At 47.5% G+C, this 15,002-nt stretch overlaps 1 protein-coding gene across 3 annotated transcripts in view; it reads right to left on the bottom strand.

Annotated features, from left to right (window-relative positions):
• Arhgap26 (Rho GTPase activating protein 26) overlaps positions 1–15,002 on the bottom strand; it is a 400,407-nt gene that overhangs the window by 284,877 nt on the left and 100,528 nt on the right. For all 3 annotated transcript variants that reach the window (XM_037197112.1, XM_037197113.1, XM_037197114.1), the window contains exons 2-4: positions 11,649–11,744; positions 9,988–10,049; positions 6,359–6,430 (exon numbers count right to left, since the gene is read on the bottom strand). In XM_037197112.1, the coding sequence (XP_037053007.1) occupies positions 6,359–6,430; positions 9,988–10,049; positions 11,649–11,744 (230 nt within the window). The remainder of the gene's footprint in view (positions 1–6,358; positions 6,431–9,987; positions 10,050–11,648; positions 11,745–15,002) is intronic.

Raw genomic sequence — 15,002 nt, 5'->3', positions numbered from 1 at the left:
CAGGGCAGGCCACCCACCCTCAACACAAAAGCACAAGCGTCGCTGCTGCCCACACGTGGGGCTCGTGATGATGACAGCATGGGACACCCAGGAAGTATTACCCGTCACAGGAAAGCCTGGATTATGACAGACTGGACAGCAGTGCCATCGTGGTACAAACCTGCTGTCACCCATGTAAACGTGAGTCAGGGAGATGAGGCATGGGCCTTCTTTCCTTTGGTTGAGAAGTTTTTATTAGCTTAAACTACTGTCTAAAAATGAAAAATAATTTAATAATATACATATCAACCTGTGCTCTCCCACCAAGTTCTTGAGTCACTGAGGTTCTATTTTTATTCCCCATTTTATAGGTAAGAAAACTCAGAAGGAAGCCAATTTGCAAAATGTCATAGAGAATGACAGAGCCGACATCAAGACAATGATGTCTGCCTTTAAAGCCCACGCTCTGCCCACTTGAGACACGGTCACAGGCAGTCTCCTTGCTCTCCACACCACCGTGGGCAGGGCTAGGAAGCCGCTCAAGTCCAACACGAACACTCAGGCCCACTAACTCAGTGTGCCAGTCTGATTTGGACCCATCTGGGGCCCACAGGAGATATTCTGTGCAACTCTAAAGCCTGTAAGAGAAAGGTGTTTCCAGCCGGATAAAGAAGGCATCTTTCTATTCGGCTAACAGATTCTTGACTAGCAATCACACTACCCTAGGCTCGCTCTACTGGGGGCAGTGGTTGCTCCTCTCGTGATGGGAGCATTCTAGTGGAAAGAGAAACACAATTAACCAGGAAACGAATAAGCAGTATAATTACAGGCTACTGCAAGAGATTTAAAGAAAGAAGGGAAGAAAGAAAAAAGAACAGAGAGTACTCAGGAAAGGCCTTGGTGGGGAGAGGTGTAAACTGAGCCCCAGAGAACACCTGAGGAGGCAGAGGGGAGGTTCCCGGAAAAGAGCTGCAGTGCTGACATCCTAGGGCAGACCACTCTGAGCCAAGAAGTCCTACCAAGCTCCAGCATTTCTCCAGTCAACAGCTAGCTCCTAAGCCTCACCGAGAGAGCAGGGAATGATCATATACACACTTAGCAGGCATGAATCCATCCCTACAAATCTGAGTGTGGCTTAAAAGCCTCCTCATCCTCAAACCATGAAGGAAACAAGCATGAGTGAAGAAAAGGCTCATAGGAATATTGCCCCTCCAAGTCTGAGAAAGGTCCAGGCAAGCAACTCTTCTCTAGCGATCCATAAGCTTGGAGCTGGAGTTCAACTCCACTCAATGCTCACGTCACACATATTTGCTCTCACTACCCTAGTGGCCAGCAACCCCACAGAGCACCCTAGGGCCAGGCAGTGCCACTAGTCAGAGGGTAAGAAAGGCTGGAGGCATGAGTCACTGGCATTTTGTAACCTACAGGCGACTGGAGCCTCCAGAGCCCATGGTCACTGGAGAGCCATTATTAGCTCCGTGCTAAGGCAGCAGCACCCAGGCCTCTGCGGGGAAAGCCTCTACTTCACACAGTACACCACTGTCTCGTCTCAGTGCGATCACAAAACACTTGACCGGGGCAACTACAGGAGGAAGGGCTTTCTTCCGGCTCGGTTCCGGGGTACAGTCAGTCAATCACACGGTGCTAGGAGTCTGAGACAGCTGGTCTCACTGCACCCAGAGTCCGTAAAGCAGGGAAGGTGAGTGCTGGTGCTCAGCTGGTGGCTTTCTCCTTTTTGTCTTTAAACAGTGCTGTGTTTTATTACGTGCATCTCTGCGTGCCTGTGTAGGGGTATGTGTGCATGAGTGCAGGTGCCCTTGGAAGCCAGAAGCCAGAAGCTGAATGGCCTGGACCTGGAGTTACAGGCTGTTGTGAACTGCCTGAGGTGGGTGCTGGGAACTGAACTCAGGTCCTCTGGGAGAACATACATACTCTCTTAACTGCTAAAGCTATCTCTCCAGTCCCTTTTACTACCATCACTTTCCAAGACTCAACTTTCTCCTCTACAAACACAGGGTGACTGGATGAGATCATTGTTCTGAGTTTCGCCTTCCAGCTCACAACTCTTCAATAAAATAAGAACACTCGCTCTTCACGCGGTTACTTGGATTAAATGAGTTAAACTATATTCGGTACTTAGCAAAGTGGCTACCACATGACTAGCACTCAGTATACTTCAATGACAGAATGATGAGAGGACTGATAATTGGTAAAGACGATAACAGTTCTGGCAGATTTTACATCAAATTGACATGAGCTAGAGCCATTGGTGAAGAGAGACCCTCAGTTGATAAATGCCCCCCACCATATTGGCCTATAGAACATTTTCTTGATTGATGGTTGATGTGAAAGGCCTAGTTCACTGTGGGTGGTGGTGCCACTCCTGAGCTGGTGATCCTAGGTGCTATAAGAAAGCAAGGTGAGAAAGCCTTGAGGAGCAAGCCAGGAAGCGGTGTTTTCCCATGGCTTCGCTTTCCGTTCCTGCCTCCAGATGCCTGCCTTGAGTTCCTACCCTGACTTCCTTGGGTGATCCTCGGAAGTGTAAGGTAACCAAACCCTTTCCTCCGCCAGTTGCTTTTGGTCGTGGTGCTTTATCCCAGCGACTGAAACTCTGAGACAATGGTGGCAATGGTGATGACTGCAGTAACGGTGGTGATGAGGCTGGTGGGAGTGGGGTGCTGCCGCTGCTGCTGTTGTCACCGGTGATGACAGTAGTGATGGAAATGGTGATATGGTGGTGGTGCTGATGGTGATAAGGTACTTGTCACCGGTGATGACAGTAGTGATGGAAATGGTGACGTGGTGGTGGTGCTGATGGTGATAAGGTACTTGTCACCGGTGATGACAGGAGTGATGGAAATGGTGACGTGGTGGTGGTGCTGATGGTGATAAGGTACTTGTCACCGGTGATGACAGGAGTGATGGAAATGGTGACGTGGTGGTAGTGCTGATGGTGATAAGGTACTTGTCACTGGTGACCACTTCTTTTTCATCAAATGCAGCATTTGACTTGTAAGTCTCAGCTTGACCAAGGTGGCCTTCCCTAAGCACACACCACAGTTTGGAATTAGACATTTAGCTTTGTGCCTGACGCCTTCCTCTCAGCCAGGACAACCATATCTGCTTGTCATCCACTAACCCTAACTGCAGAATATAGTGCTGGGCTCTCGCATATATTATTTTACATTTGTTTTTAACTATGTATATATGTGTGTGTATCTGTACATGGGTTTATACATGGGAATGTGTGCTCTTAGAGGCCAGAGGAGGGCATCAGATACCCTGGAGCTGGAATTATAGGCAGCTGTGAGCAGCCCAATATGGATCCTAAAACGAAACTCAGGTCCTCTGCAAAAGCAAAATGCACACTTACCACTGAGCCGCCTCTCCAGCCCGTCTCATGTACTCTTAATGATTTATGTGTACCCAATGTCAGAACCACAGATGAATGACTACATGACGAGCACTGTCCTTCTGTTCGAACAGGTACAGGACACATACTACTTTAAGTACCTTAGATGAATGCACTCATTGATTCTTAGCAACGCTATGGGGTAAAGTTTTATTATGCCTTTTTAAAGACGAAGAAATAGGGATGTGGAGGTTTAGAAAGCTCCCAAGTTCACAGGCAAGTTGCCGTGAAGTAAAGTCTGGAACAAGCATCCAAGCTCTGGGCCCACTCTTACCCACCACGGTCAGATGTCTATTCTACTTTCATTACAGAGCACAGCATTACCACTCCACCTCCTGGGCAGAAGAAGCCAACTTGCTCACTTCAGAAACATAAACTTAGGGCCACAGTTACGTCAAGATCTGAAGTCACACTTTATTCCTGAGCAGCCTCTAACACAAGGAAACCCAAGGGCCCTATTACGGTTGGTGCTAGCTGTCAATTTGACAAAACCTGGAATCACCTGGAAAGCAGGCTTCCACACACCTATGGCGGATTATCTTGACTGTGTTAACTGAAGGATGCAGCAGTCAGACTAGGGTCCTGCATCATACAGAGAGAGGACCCGAGGAGGAGCAGGCACTCGTGTGCTGGGACCACAGCTGCCCCAAGCTCTTCCCCCGTGACTCACGGTGCACTCTTTCCTGGAACTGTGAGCTGGATTGAGCTCGCTCTTCCTTCAGCTGCTGTCAGGGTATTAGATCACAACAGCAACAAAGAGAATCTACGGTAAACCGCCGCCCTTCCCGGCAGCTTCCACATGGACCCCTGTGCAACAGGTTGTTATAGCAACCAAAGCAGCAGCAGAGAAGAAAGGCAACAGAGGAAGGAAAAAAATAATTTTAGCATCAAAAAGGCAGGGTTCAGGAACAAGCTCCTGGCCACCCGAAACAGGTGAAGAGCCCTGCTGGCTCTTTGGGTGTCTCTGAGGTGCCTCCCTGGGTTGCCTTTCCGCTTGGCCCTCTCTTAAATTCACGTAATACTACGATATAAATGTGTGGGTGGGTGGAATGGTAGAGAGGGACACAACACACTGGGAAAGAAAACAAGAAATGACAAAGGAGAACGGATGAGAAATCAGCCCAAACATCAAAATGAATCATTAATGCTTTGGTGACTAAGAGACTCAGCATGCCTGGGAGAAGCTTAGAACAGTGGCACACGTCCCACCTGTGGGCAAAGGTGCATGTTCCTGTCACAGGATCACTGCGCTGCTCCTCCCCGGCAACCATGGCAACTCGCAAAACAACACAGAGAAGGGCCAGCGTGGGAGGGTGTCTGTGCTTTTCAGAAGTAGCCAATGTAAAGATGCCAGGCAGGTCAGCTCTGCCTTGCCACAGCTTGACAGGAGCCTCTGCCACGGGTGTCTGGACACAGGAAAATACAGGCCCAGGCCACTCGAGAGAAGGCTGCTCCCTGAACCACTGAGAGTTCACTGGCCATATATTCTCAAATATCACAGAGAGGTTCAGTCCTGGACAAGAGTCTTAGGAGAACAAGACTTCAAATTCTGTGTTCCTTCATCTCTGAAACAAAACCAATGCATACTTCTTTCTTCCTAAATGTCAATGGGTACAAATCCGCTGTACACTAGGAGAAAAATCCTTCCATGGCCTTCCCTTCAAACTAAGGCCAAGCATCCTCTAAAGCCTTGACCAAGTATCATCCCTTTCAGTAGGCATGTCTATTTCTAGAAAGCTGGAGGGAGGAACCGGAAGGCAGAGAAGCTACGAAGAAGCTCGCTTTTAGATGACTTCTCTAGGACAGTTTTCAATGCAAAATTTACAGTAAGTGTGGCATTGCCTCAACACCCCCACCTCCCCTGCAGACGGTTCAAGGGGCTGTGTTTGAATTCATGACAGCTCTAGAACATCAGGAAAATGTGGGGCAGACAGCCTTTTGTTGCCATTGATTAGGATGAAAACATCTCCCCTGCAGGGGGCCTCTAACACTCTGCTGGAAGTCAGCCAGCTAGTTTAGCTAGTGACTTAACTCAAGGCATGGGAACAGGCTTCCCTCAGACCTCTTCTGGTAACACACTACAAAAATAAGTTTGCTCCAACATACTCTCACTGGGTATACCAACCACACTCAAGGTCAGGGCCGGGCACAACAGTAGATGGACAACACAAAAGAAGCTCAGTGGTACTTCTGGAGGGGTTTTTGTCTCACAATGCTTTGTCTGGTCATTTTTTTTTTTTTTTTGGCCTTACAAGTTATTTATTTATTAAGGTTTCTGATCTTGAGGTTTTATGGGATTTCTAAGTGTTCGTGCATGTGTGTGTGTCTGTGTGTGTGTCTGTGTGTGTCTGTGTGTGTGTGTGTGTCTGTGTCTGTGTCTCTTTTGTTCTTTTTTTTTCCTCCTGTTTGTTTTGTCCTATTCTGGTTTATTTGTTTTGGGGTTTATGGGAGGTTGTTTTGTTTTTTAGTTGTCTGTTCTTTAATAACAAAGAAAAAGTTGTAATTTGAGTGGGTGGTGATATGGGGAGAATCTGGGGGGAGTTGGGGGAAGGGAAACCATCATCAGACTATAATGTACTTTGTTTAATGAGACTTATGAGAAGTCCCTGTGTCCCCAAGACCTAGTTCATAACTGCTTAAATGCAATTTTGGTCCTCCTCCACACTCACAACTACACAAAAGATGAGTAGACCAACCAGTCAGCCAAATGTCCAGGTACACGGCCACCGAGGACAAAGAGGCAGTGCCTCTACCTTGAGTCGTTTATGAATTAGAACCAAACAATCAGGTAACAAAACATTGGGGTGGCTGCTGATGGTGGCCACAGAGGGCTGCACTCCAGCCACTTGCAAATGCAGAGGAGCTGGGCTGTGGCCTTGTCTGGGAGGATGTGCTGGAACTGGGGGATGTGCTGCAGTCTTCAGGCTCCACCCTAAAGCACAAGAACCAAGTCTGCAAACTCCTCACCCTGGCAGCCCCGATCTGCTCCTTTCGAAACTTCTCCAAGGGTGTGATGAGCACCTCGCTGGCATTCTCAATCTGATGAAGAAAAGCAGACGGCAAAGGCAAGATTAGCCATGAAGTACAGCAGTTTGTCTCCCCCCAGGCCTCTGGATAAAACCTGAGCAATACAGTCCGGGTGCCATTGTATAACAGCCCCTTCTAAGAGAATCTGCTCAGCAACTCCAGACGGGACCTTCCGCCGGTGAAGACTTCGCTGTTGTTGGCGACAGTCTCACTGTGTGGCCATACCAGTGGACCTCAAATGCACCAAATCTGTCCTACCTTGGGACCTTTGTCTCTGTCTTTTCCCTCGGATGCTCTTGTACAGATTATAGTAAGGTTTCCATTTAAATGCCACTTCTCTGTGGAGACCTCCAAAACTGTAATTCAGAGAAGCTGTCCATAAACCCAGACTTTCAGAACACACAGGAGAGGTAGTTTTCTGGCTCAGTACTTACTCTCTACCGACACAGACACCACCTCTGAAAACACTCACTCATCCCCAGTATTCCCAAAGCATGGAAGAAATCAGAAACAAAGGCTCAAACACTTCTGAATGACCAAATGAGTGAATGGATGACTTCTTGACAAGCTGCCAAGTGTGTGGCCATGAACAAAACATTTAAATTCTCTGGACTCTAATTTCCTAATTCCAAAAAAAAAAAAAAAATGAGGGGGCTGAACTACTCTGGCTCTAAGATTCTATAGTCTTTTCTAAAAAGGGTGGGTCTATATTTACTCCCATTTGCCTGTTTCTTAATTTTGAAAGCACTTACCTCTGTACAGTACATTTTAACACTGCAGTGTGGCAACAGTATCGAACTTACCTGATTTTTATTGCTAACCAGTATTGTCTAATTGGTTTATGTGGGTCCTTCCCATGAATCGACTGCAAGTTTCTGCAGTTCACAAAGGTGTGCTGAGGCAGTCGACGAGTGGCTGTCAACCTCAGCTGCACACGAGAATTCCCAGAGGAGCTTTTACAAACCCTGGTAGCAAGGCCATGCTTTAGACCAATAACTCAATCCCTGGTCCTGATTCCAGACTTCAGTGTTTGTGAAGTCCCTCAGGTTATCCCAGCGGGCACCCATGCTGAGATGCTAGCCCTAAGGAGACCTGGAATACACTAGCCCTCAGGTGCTCCCATGGGAAGCAGGACAACCAGCCCTCATCCCGGTACTATTAGCACTGTCCGTCTCGAAAAGACCTGTGTTCTCATCTGCCAAAGAGAGACTGCAGACAGTAAGGAGGAACGGCACTAATGGTAAAGCACAGAGGCCCTTCTCTGTCCTCAAGGAACTCACATTTACTAGCCACACAGATGCCTGCAGTAATTGTCCAGACACATGTGGTAAATGGAGAATCCGAGGAATGAACCAAACGTTCAGAAAACACAATGGATGGCCAAATATCCCAGAGAACCATGGCTCCTCCAAAAGGGTACAGCTTTGCTGCACTGAGCTGAACTGATGATAAAGCTGTCCCAGGGTGAGCAGGGTGGGAAGAAGCTTGTTACAGCCAGATACTCAGAGGCAGACAGCAGAGAGTAATAATAAAATTGCAGAGGCAAGTTGAACAGAGTATAATCCAGTCATTGTTCCCCTACCACAGGCCACAGCAATTTGCAGGGTATTCATGGCGATTTGCTTAGCACACCCCCTACCCCCAAATATTGACACGACCCTGAATCAGACTCACAAGAGCCATTTCCCTTTCTCAGGAACCAGCATGAGCACACTCAAGCTTTCGCCTCCTTCTACCCACCACCACACCTGCCATGGCACTAACGCTGCAATGCCTGTTCAAGCGAACAGCAGTCAGGAGTCAGAAGGGGGGGGCCTCTGCCAGGCAGGGTGGGGGGCTTCTGCACTCCTGAGAGCTTTAAAGAAATCCCCACATCTTCTGGTGCAATGCCAATTTGGGTTTGAATCGAAACTTCGCAACTTATTAACCATGTGAGCCCGGACAGGCCACTTGGTCCCTGTAAACCTCAGTATCTTCATCTGGAAGATGGGGATGACATGGATGTGTTGTTGTTGTTGTTGTTGGTATTTTACTCCTTTGGGAGGCCTGTCACCCAAATAAATCACACATGGAGTCTTATTACTTATGAATGTCCAGCCTTAGCTTGGCTTGCCAGTCTTCCTTAACTTTGAATTATTCCATCTACCTTTTGCCTCTGGGCTTTTCCCATTCTCTTACTTCAGTGAATCATAATCTTACTCTGTGGCTTGCTGTGTAGCTGGGTGGCTGGCCCCTGATGTCCTCCTCCTCTGAGACAATGACTTCTTCTTCTTCTCCTTCTCTTCCTACTCTCTTTCTCTTCTTTCTTTCTTCTCTCCTCTTCTTCCTCCTCCTCCTCCTCTTCTTCTTCTTCTCATCTCTTTTCTCCTCTCCCCTCCCAGATTTCTCCTTCTATACATTCTCTCTTCCTGCCAGCCCCACCTATCCTTTCTCCTGCACAGTAACACAGCTTCACAGAGTTAAACAAATGCAACATAAACAAAGTAACACATCTTAAAAGAATACTCTACTACACAGACTGGACGTCAGAGTTATCACAAGAGCTACTGAGAACAGGACAGGCTCTGCCTGCACCATGCTCATGCTGTCAGCAACTGCTACAGAAAGAGAAGGAAAATGCTCCAATTTGGGCATCCTTCTAGCACTGCCTACCTGGAGATGAGCCCCTACCCCAACCCCAGGTACAAGCCAGTGTGAAGCCTGCTGGCTTCTGATCAGAACACTACCTGGGGGGTGAGGGAACTGTACCGAAAGACTTCACAGCAGATGCTGGTTTGAAAGCACTGTGTTGGAACCTAGAGGTTAGCATGGGCTTCTTGAATTTGCAGAGTCTCTCTCCGCGGAGCTCTCACAGTCACATTCCTTTGCCAGGTTGCATTTTCTGGCTGCCAGCTATGTGGCAGGTGCCTTGGGGTTAGAGTGAAGCAGCGATGTCTTCCCTCAAATGGCCACTGGATGGGTTTAATAAGGCATGGAGAAGAAGACTGGGACACATGCTTCCTCGTTCAGCCAGGTTCCTGAAAGTGAACTCAGTCAAAAGCACCACCCTAAAGTTGTGTGCGTGAGTGCATGGTGTGTGTGTGTCTGTGTGTGTATGTGTACATGCTTCTATGTGTGCCAAAGGTTGACATTAATGTTATTCCTCAGTTATTCGTCTACTTTGCCACCTTACTTTTTGAGAGAGTCTTCTACTGAACCTGGAATTCACCAATTTGGACAGACTGACTGGCCAGCAAACCCTAGAGATTACAGGCCTGCACCACTGAACTCAGCTTGCAACATGGGTGCTGGGGATCTGACCTCAGGTCCCCAAGCTTATGCAGCAAGTGCCTTACTGACTGAATGACCTCCCCAGACCCACAGTGAACCTTGAGAATGCTGAGACTCTTCCAAAGTTACGCAGCAGTTATTCTTTAACATTCACAGAAAGCTTCAAATTCTGCAAAAGTTCACAGCCTCAGAGTACTCCAGAGGCAGTCTCAACTTAAACCTGGGTCTTCTGACAGCAAATTCTTTGCTCTCTTAATGCACATAGACCGTCGGGGACCAAGAGCGCCGAGGATACTCACCATGCGACTCCGCTCATCTTCAAGATTCCTGAGAACGGTGGCAAATTCTTGCAAAGATCTCGCTGGAAGAAAGAAAGAAGCCATGAACTGAAAGCAGAATGATGGTTGTGTAAAAGCAACTTACGGATTTAAATTCCTTATGCACACAGATGCCCAAAGTCAACCACTAAAGACAGGATGACCCAGAAACGCAGGTTAATTGCACCTGGAACAGCAGCTAGAGGATTTCTCCAAGGAAAAGAGCCGCCTCTTCCTGAGAGTTCCCAGGACTGCTGAGAGGCTGGCAGGCTCCCAGCCAGCCCTGAGGCTGGAAGGGGCAGAGTTGCACTAAGGAGTTGAAGGATTTCCTGTCCAGGATTCAACCTCTTCAATCTTTGTTGCTGGGCTGCATCAGAATCCAACCTTTTCTTTGGCATGACAACTAGACAAATAGTTCTGCGGGCAACAGAAGCCACATCTCTGGCATCTCCTTGGGTTCCTTCTCCCTGAGTTCGGAAGCCACTCATTAATGGAACGCAGCCTGCAGCACTGCAGTCAGACTCAGATGGTCTTTGCCAGACTCCTTCATGAAGGCAACAGGCACTTAGTGAAGTAGCCCCGGGTCACTGGGGTACTTGGGCAATACTGGGAAAGCATCATGACTTACAAGGACACATTCTCATTGCCCTCAGCTACTTCCCAGATGTCTTTGCTCATACCAAACAGATCCTCGTGTTCCGCTTGACAACAGACTAAAAATCATCTGAGCAACCTTAACTTTCTCAGTTCTTTTTATTTCTTTGGTATTGGAAATTGAACCCAGTGCCTCACACACACTAAGTACATGCTCTACCATTGGGCTACAATCCCAGCTCCAATTCTTCTTAGTTCTTCCTCCCTTTATGGCATCAACCAAGATGCCCAATATAAGAAAGAAAGAAAAAAAAAGAATATGAGCCCTAGCAAAGTGATGAGTCTTGACTGCACCAATGTGCTGTGCTCAGAGCTGCCTATGGAAGAGAGCAGGGGACAGACAGTAAGGAGGGAGGCAGTGCAGCATGGTGATATACAGAAGCTCACCTCCGTCTCCCAGTAAGGAAACTAAAGGAGAGAGATGGGGACACAGCGAGCCGGCCACTGAGCTGCTCCCGCTCTGCAGACAGTGACAGTCATATGGCTCCAGCCAACTGTTACCAGGCCAAGATGGAAGGCCACTAGATCAAATTTGCGAAATGTTTAAAGAAAAAAAAAAAAAACTAGAACTTGAGATAAGTTTCACTTACATGGTAATTGAGTTTAAAATAAAAAGTCAACTAAAACATAGCACCCTTCTCGTCTCAGTCCATTAGCTAACACTGTGAAACCTTGATCCAATTCTCTTCATCAGCTGAATTCACTCCTAGGTTTCAGCACTGTGGTTGGGGTAAGGGGGAAAAGGAGAGTGTCACAAAACCAGCCAGGACACTGAAGGAAGGTGGACAGGAGCATCCTCACAGAACTCCCGACTCCTCCTGCCACTGGACAGGAAGTGAGGCCAGCATAAGAAGCCCCACCCGACCTTCCTCTCTGCGCCTTCCACTACCCACTGGATTTCTACCCTTACGAATAGGCCTCTTAGCCCAGGAGAAGGCTTGCTGGAAAGAACAGCAAATGTTTCCATCTCCCAGGAGGTCATGACTTACCTATACACATCTCATCATCTGTTTCTGCATCTCCTATACACTGAAATTTAAATTCATTTAAGGAATCTGCAAACTTCCGCTTTGCTGAAGACAAATCTAACAAGAAAAAGAGGAAAACAGAAATTAATGAAATTAAATTGGCCTTCCTAGTTGTTGCCCTTTTTAAGTCTTTCTGAGTACAGTTAGCAAGGTTTGTTTCTGAGACCATTTTACAGATGAAATGTTAACCCAAAATAGTAAATACCTTTTTATATAATAACACTTGATATAAAGTATTGATTTGCTCCAAACATTTTTATTGCAATTGCTTTAACAATTCAAATCCTATGGAATAAAATACAATTCAGTGGTAAAGTGCTAGCCTAGCACACCAAGCCCTGGGTTTGATTCCCAGCACCACAATGGAGGTGTATACATACATACATACATTTTTTTTCTTTTTTTCTTTTATTTTATTTTACAATACCATTCAGTTCTACATATCAGCCATGGGTTCCCCTATTCTCCCCCCTCCCACCCCCTCCCCTTACCCCCAGCCACCCCCCATTCCCACCTCCTCCAGGGCAAATCCTCCCCCAAGGACTGCGATCAACCTGATAGACTCAGTCCAGGCAGGTCCAGTCCCTTCCTCCCAGACTGAGCCAAGTGTCCCTGCATACATACAATTTTTAATCCTATGTCTGCTTCCTCCAAACACACTGAGACCTGTCATCTCCATGTGACACATGGGAATATCACCACTTCAGGAGAACAGGGAGGAAGCCCTGGATCAGAAGCAACATCAGTCCCCATAGCCTACAGGTGCATGCTACCACACCTTCAATGCGCTCGCACATTCAGCTGCCCCCATATGCGACTCTAACACATTCTGTAGATCCGAAAGAGAAAGCAGGAAGAGCCTCTGTTGCCCTGTCTCAAGGCATGAACACACCTAGCTTCCTCTTCCAGCTAAAGACAGACAAGGGCCAAGTTCTCAGACCCCTTTTCATTAGTCCACAGCTTGACAAATTTCCATCTGAGCCATTTTCCACAGTCACCAGAAGAATGAAGGCCTGGCGATGTTTTGTATGGGGATTTTCTTAAGAAGCCAACCCCACACATGGTATCTATAATGAAAATTCTCTGGGGCCCTTGTCAAATTTAAAAACTAAACTTTCCTTTAAGACAGTAATAAAAGCCAATGATCCTTCCTGAGCCCTCAGCTTCTGTTCAGGGCATAAAATCACCAAGGTACCTTTAAGTGGCCTGACAGACAAGGCTGCTCAGTCCAGCGTGCTTAACTTAATTCCACAGGCAGCCTTCCTGCAGATTAGGCTAATCATTCAAATTACCATCTATCCAGGCTCCCCTCATTGAGGGGAAATGGCATTAAGTTCCAACTCCCAGCAGAGGGTAATAGGAGGCATAACTCGTAACAAGGCCTGGATTTAATAAGATGGGAGGTTCTGGCTTCCCAGATCAATGTGACTCGCTAAATAGAAGCCTCCCTTCCCTCAGTGGAAGGTCATTTAGGTTGTTTCCATTCCCTCGTTATTGTGAATAGAGCAGTAATGAACATGGCTGAGAAACTATCTGAAATAAAGGATGCCGAGTCTTTCGGGCATATGCCCAATGAGTATTATAGCTGGGTCATATGGTAGATTTATTTTTTAGCTTTTTTGAGGGTGTGTGTGTGTGTGTGTGTGTGTATCAATAACTAAAGAAAAAGAGGCCATAAATTTGAGAGAAAACAAGTGGGGCACATGGGAGGTGTTAAAGGGAGGGAGAGGAGGAAAAATGAGGTAATTATATTGTAATTTCAAAACAGTTGTTTTTTTTTGAAAGTATCCTTGACCCTCAGCACTTCCTTCTTTAGCTCCCATTTTCTCCCTTAAGGCTGATGATTCTCATCACTTGATTGTGCTTGGTTTGTCTCTTCTGGTATGTGCAGTGAGATCTGCTGAGGGTTTGCTGAATAATGACGAAGAGGCATGGTTTACAAACTCAGCCCCTAGTGGCCCTCCCAAGCCAGAGCTGTCAGTAGAGGGTCGCCAGGCTCAGGGGAAGCTGCTGTTCTCAGTCTGGATCTCATGCTACTGACTAGCTCCTGAACCTCCTTCCCACAGCTCAGAGGGCATGGGTCCCAGGCAAAGCAGCCTGTTGTACAACACAATGGGAGGCTTGGCATGCGGGTGGAAGAGAACACAGGATCCAGTTTCAAACCCCTCCCTGGCACAGACGCTTTCACGGAAGAGTCCTGGATAAATCATCGTCCACATATGACAGCAGGGAACCAGGCTTCTCTCAGAAGAGGAGGGTCTCCTTCAGAACACAGTTCACTCCTGGCAAGCCTAACAGTCAGAACGCCGGGGGGAGGAAGGAAACTCGAGACTCTGGACAGGCCAGAGAGGAAAAAGAAAGGATGTTATTTATTTCAAAGTGGAAGCGAAGGACCCCAGGAGCCTCAAAGCACAACAAATGTGAATGTGGCTGTATGCAGTCGCATTTTGGTCCAAACGTGCCCCCCATCAGAGCTCACAAAACAAGGCCTGAGCAAACACTGTGAGTAGGATCACTTCACCTCCTGCCGACAGTCCTCTGTCTCCCCAGCAGGACAAGAAAGAGTTACACTAAGGATCACCTCCACAAAGCAGAAAAAAGGGAAATGCAGACTGCAGACTGCGTTTGGGAAGGTTTCCAGGGTGCACCTGAAAGGTTGTGCTGCCAGCAGCTGCCAACGAGGGTGAAGGACCAGCTCCTGAGGAACAACGGGGCCTCTGTGGGCCCTTCTAAAAGTGCTGCCTTGCCAGTTGACAGGCAGAAAGCACCCTGATTTCACTGCCTGTTGGCCCACAGCAGATGGAGAGGCTAGATCTGGGCCTGGTGGAAGATGAGGTAATGAGCAGTAACGGAGTCAATACAGGGCTCCGGGCCAGGGAGCATAACTGAATGGAATGAGAATTCCAGAGCCTGGAACCTGGGAAGGAGCTTACCTTGGACCCAGTAGAGAAGCCTTTCAGGGAAACTACAGTAGACACCTGTTGTTTTGCTTGCTCAGAATCTGCACCTGGCCTGAAGCACAGCATCTCCAGCTTGCTTGGAACTACCTTTCTCCACATGCATCCTATGAGACTCTGTTCATAGAATGATCAATCCCAAACTCTTGCTTCCACCGCAACCAGCTTTGGAAGCTGGGTTCAGGTTTCAACTTACCTATTTATTAGCTATGTTAACTGACCCCAGATGAGTTACAAAATGTCAGTCATTAGATAGTGCCTGGGAGGTCACCCCACAAGTGAGGGAGACCTACTATACAAGCATTCTGCACACTTGTAACTCATCAGTCCTCTGGACTGAAGTCCCTGGAATATGTGG

The sequence above is a fragment of the Peromyscus leucopus genome, chromosome 19 (genome assembly GCF_004664715.2).
Source record: "Peromyscus leucopus breed LL Stock chromosome 19, UCI_PerLeu_2.1, whole genome shotgun sequence".
Lineage (NCBI taxonomy): Eukaryota > Metazoa > Chordata > Mammalia > Rodentia > Cricetidae > Peromyscus > Peromyscus leucopus.
Note: the sequence above shows the minus strand (reverse complement) of the source record. Positions and strands in the feature narration are given on the sequence as shown.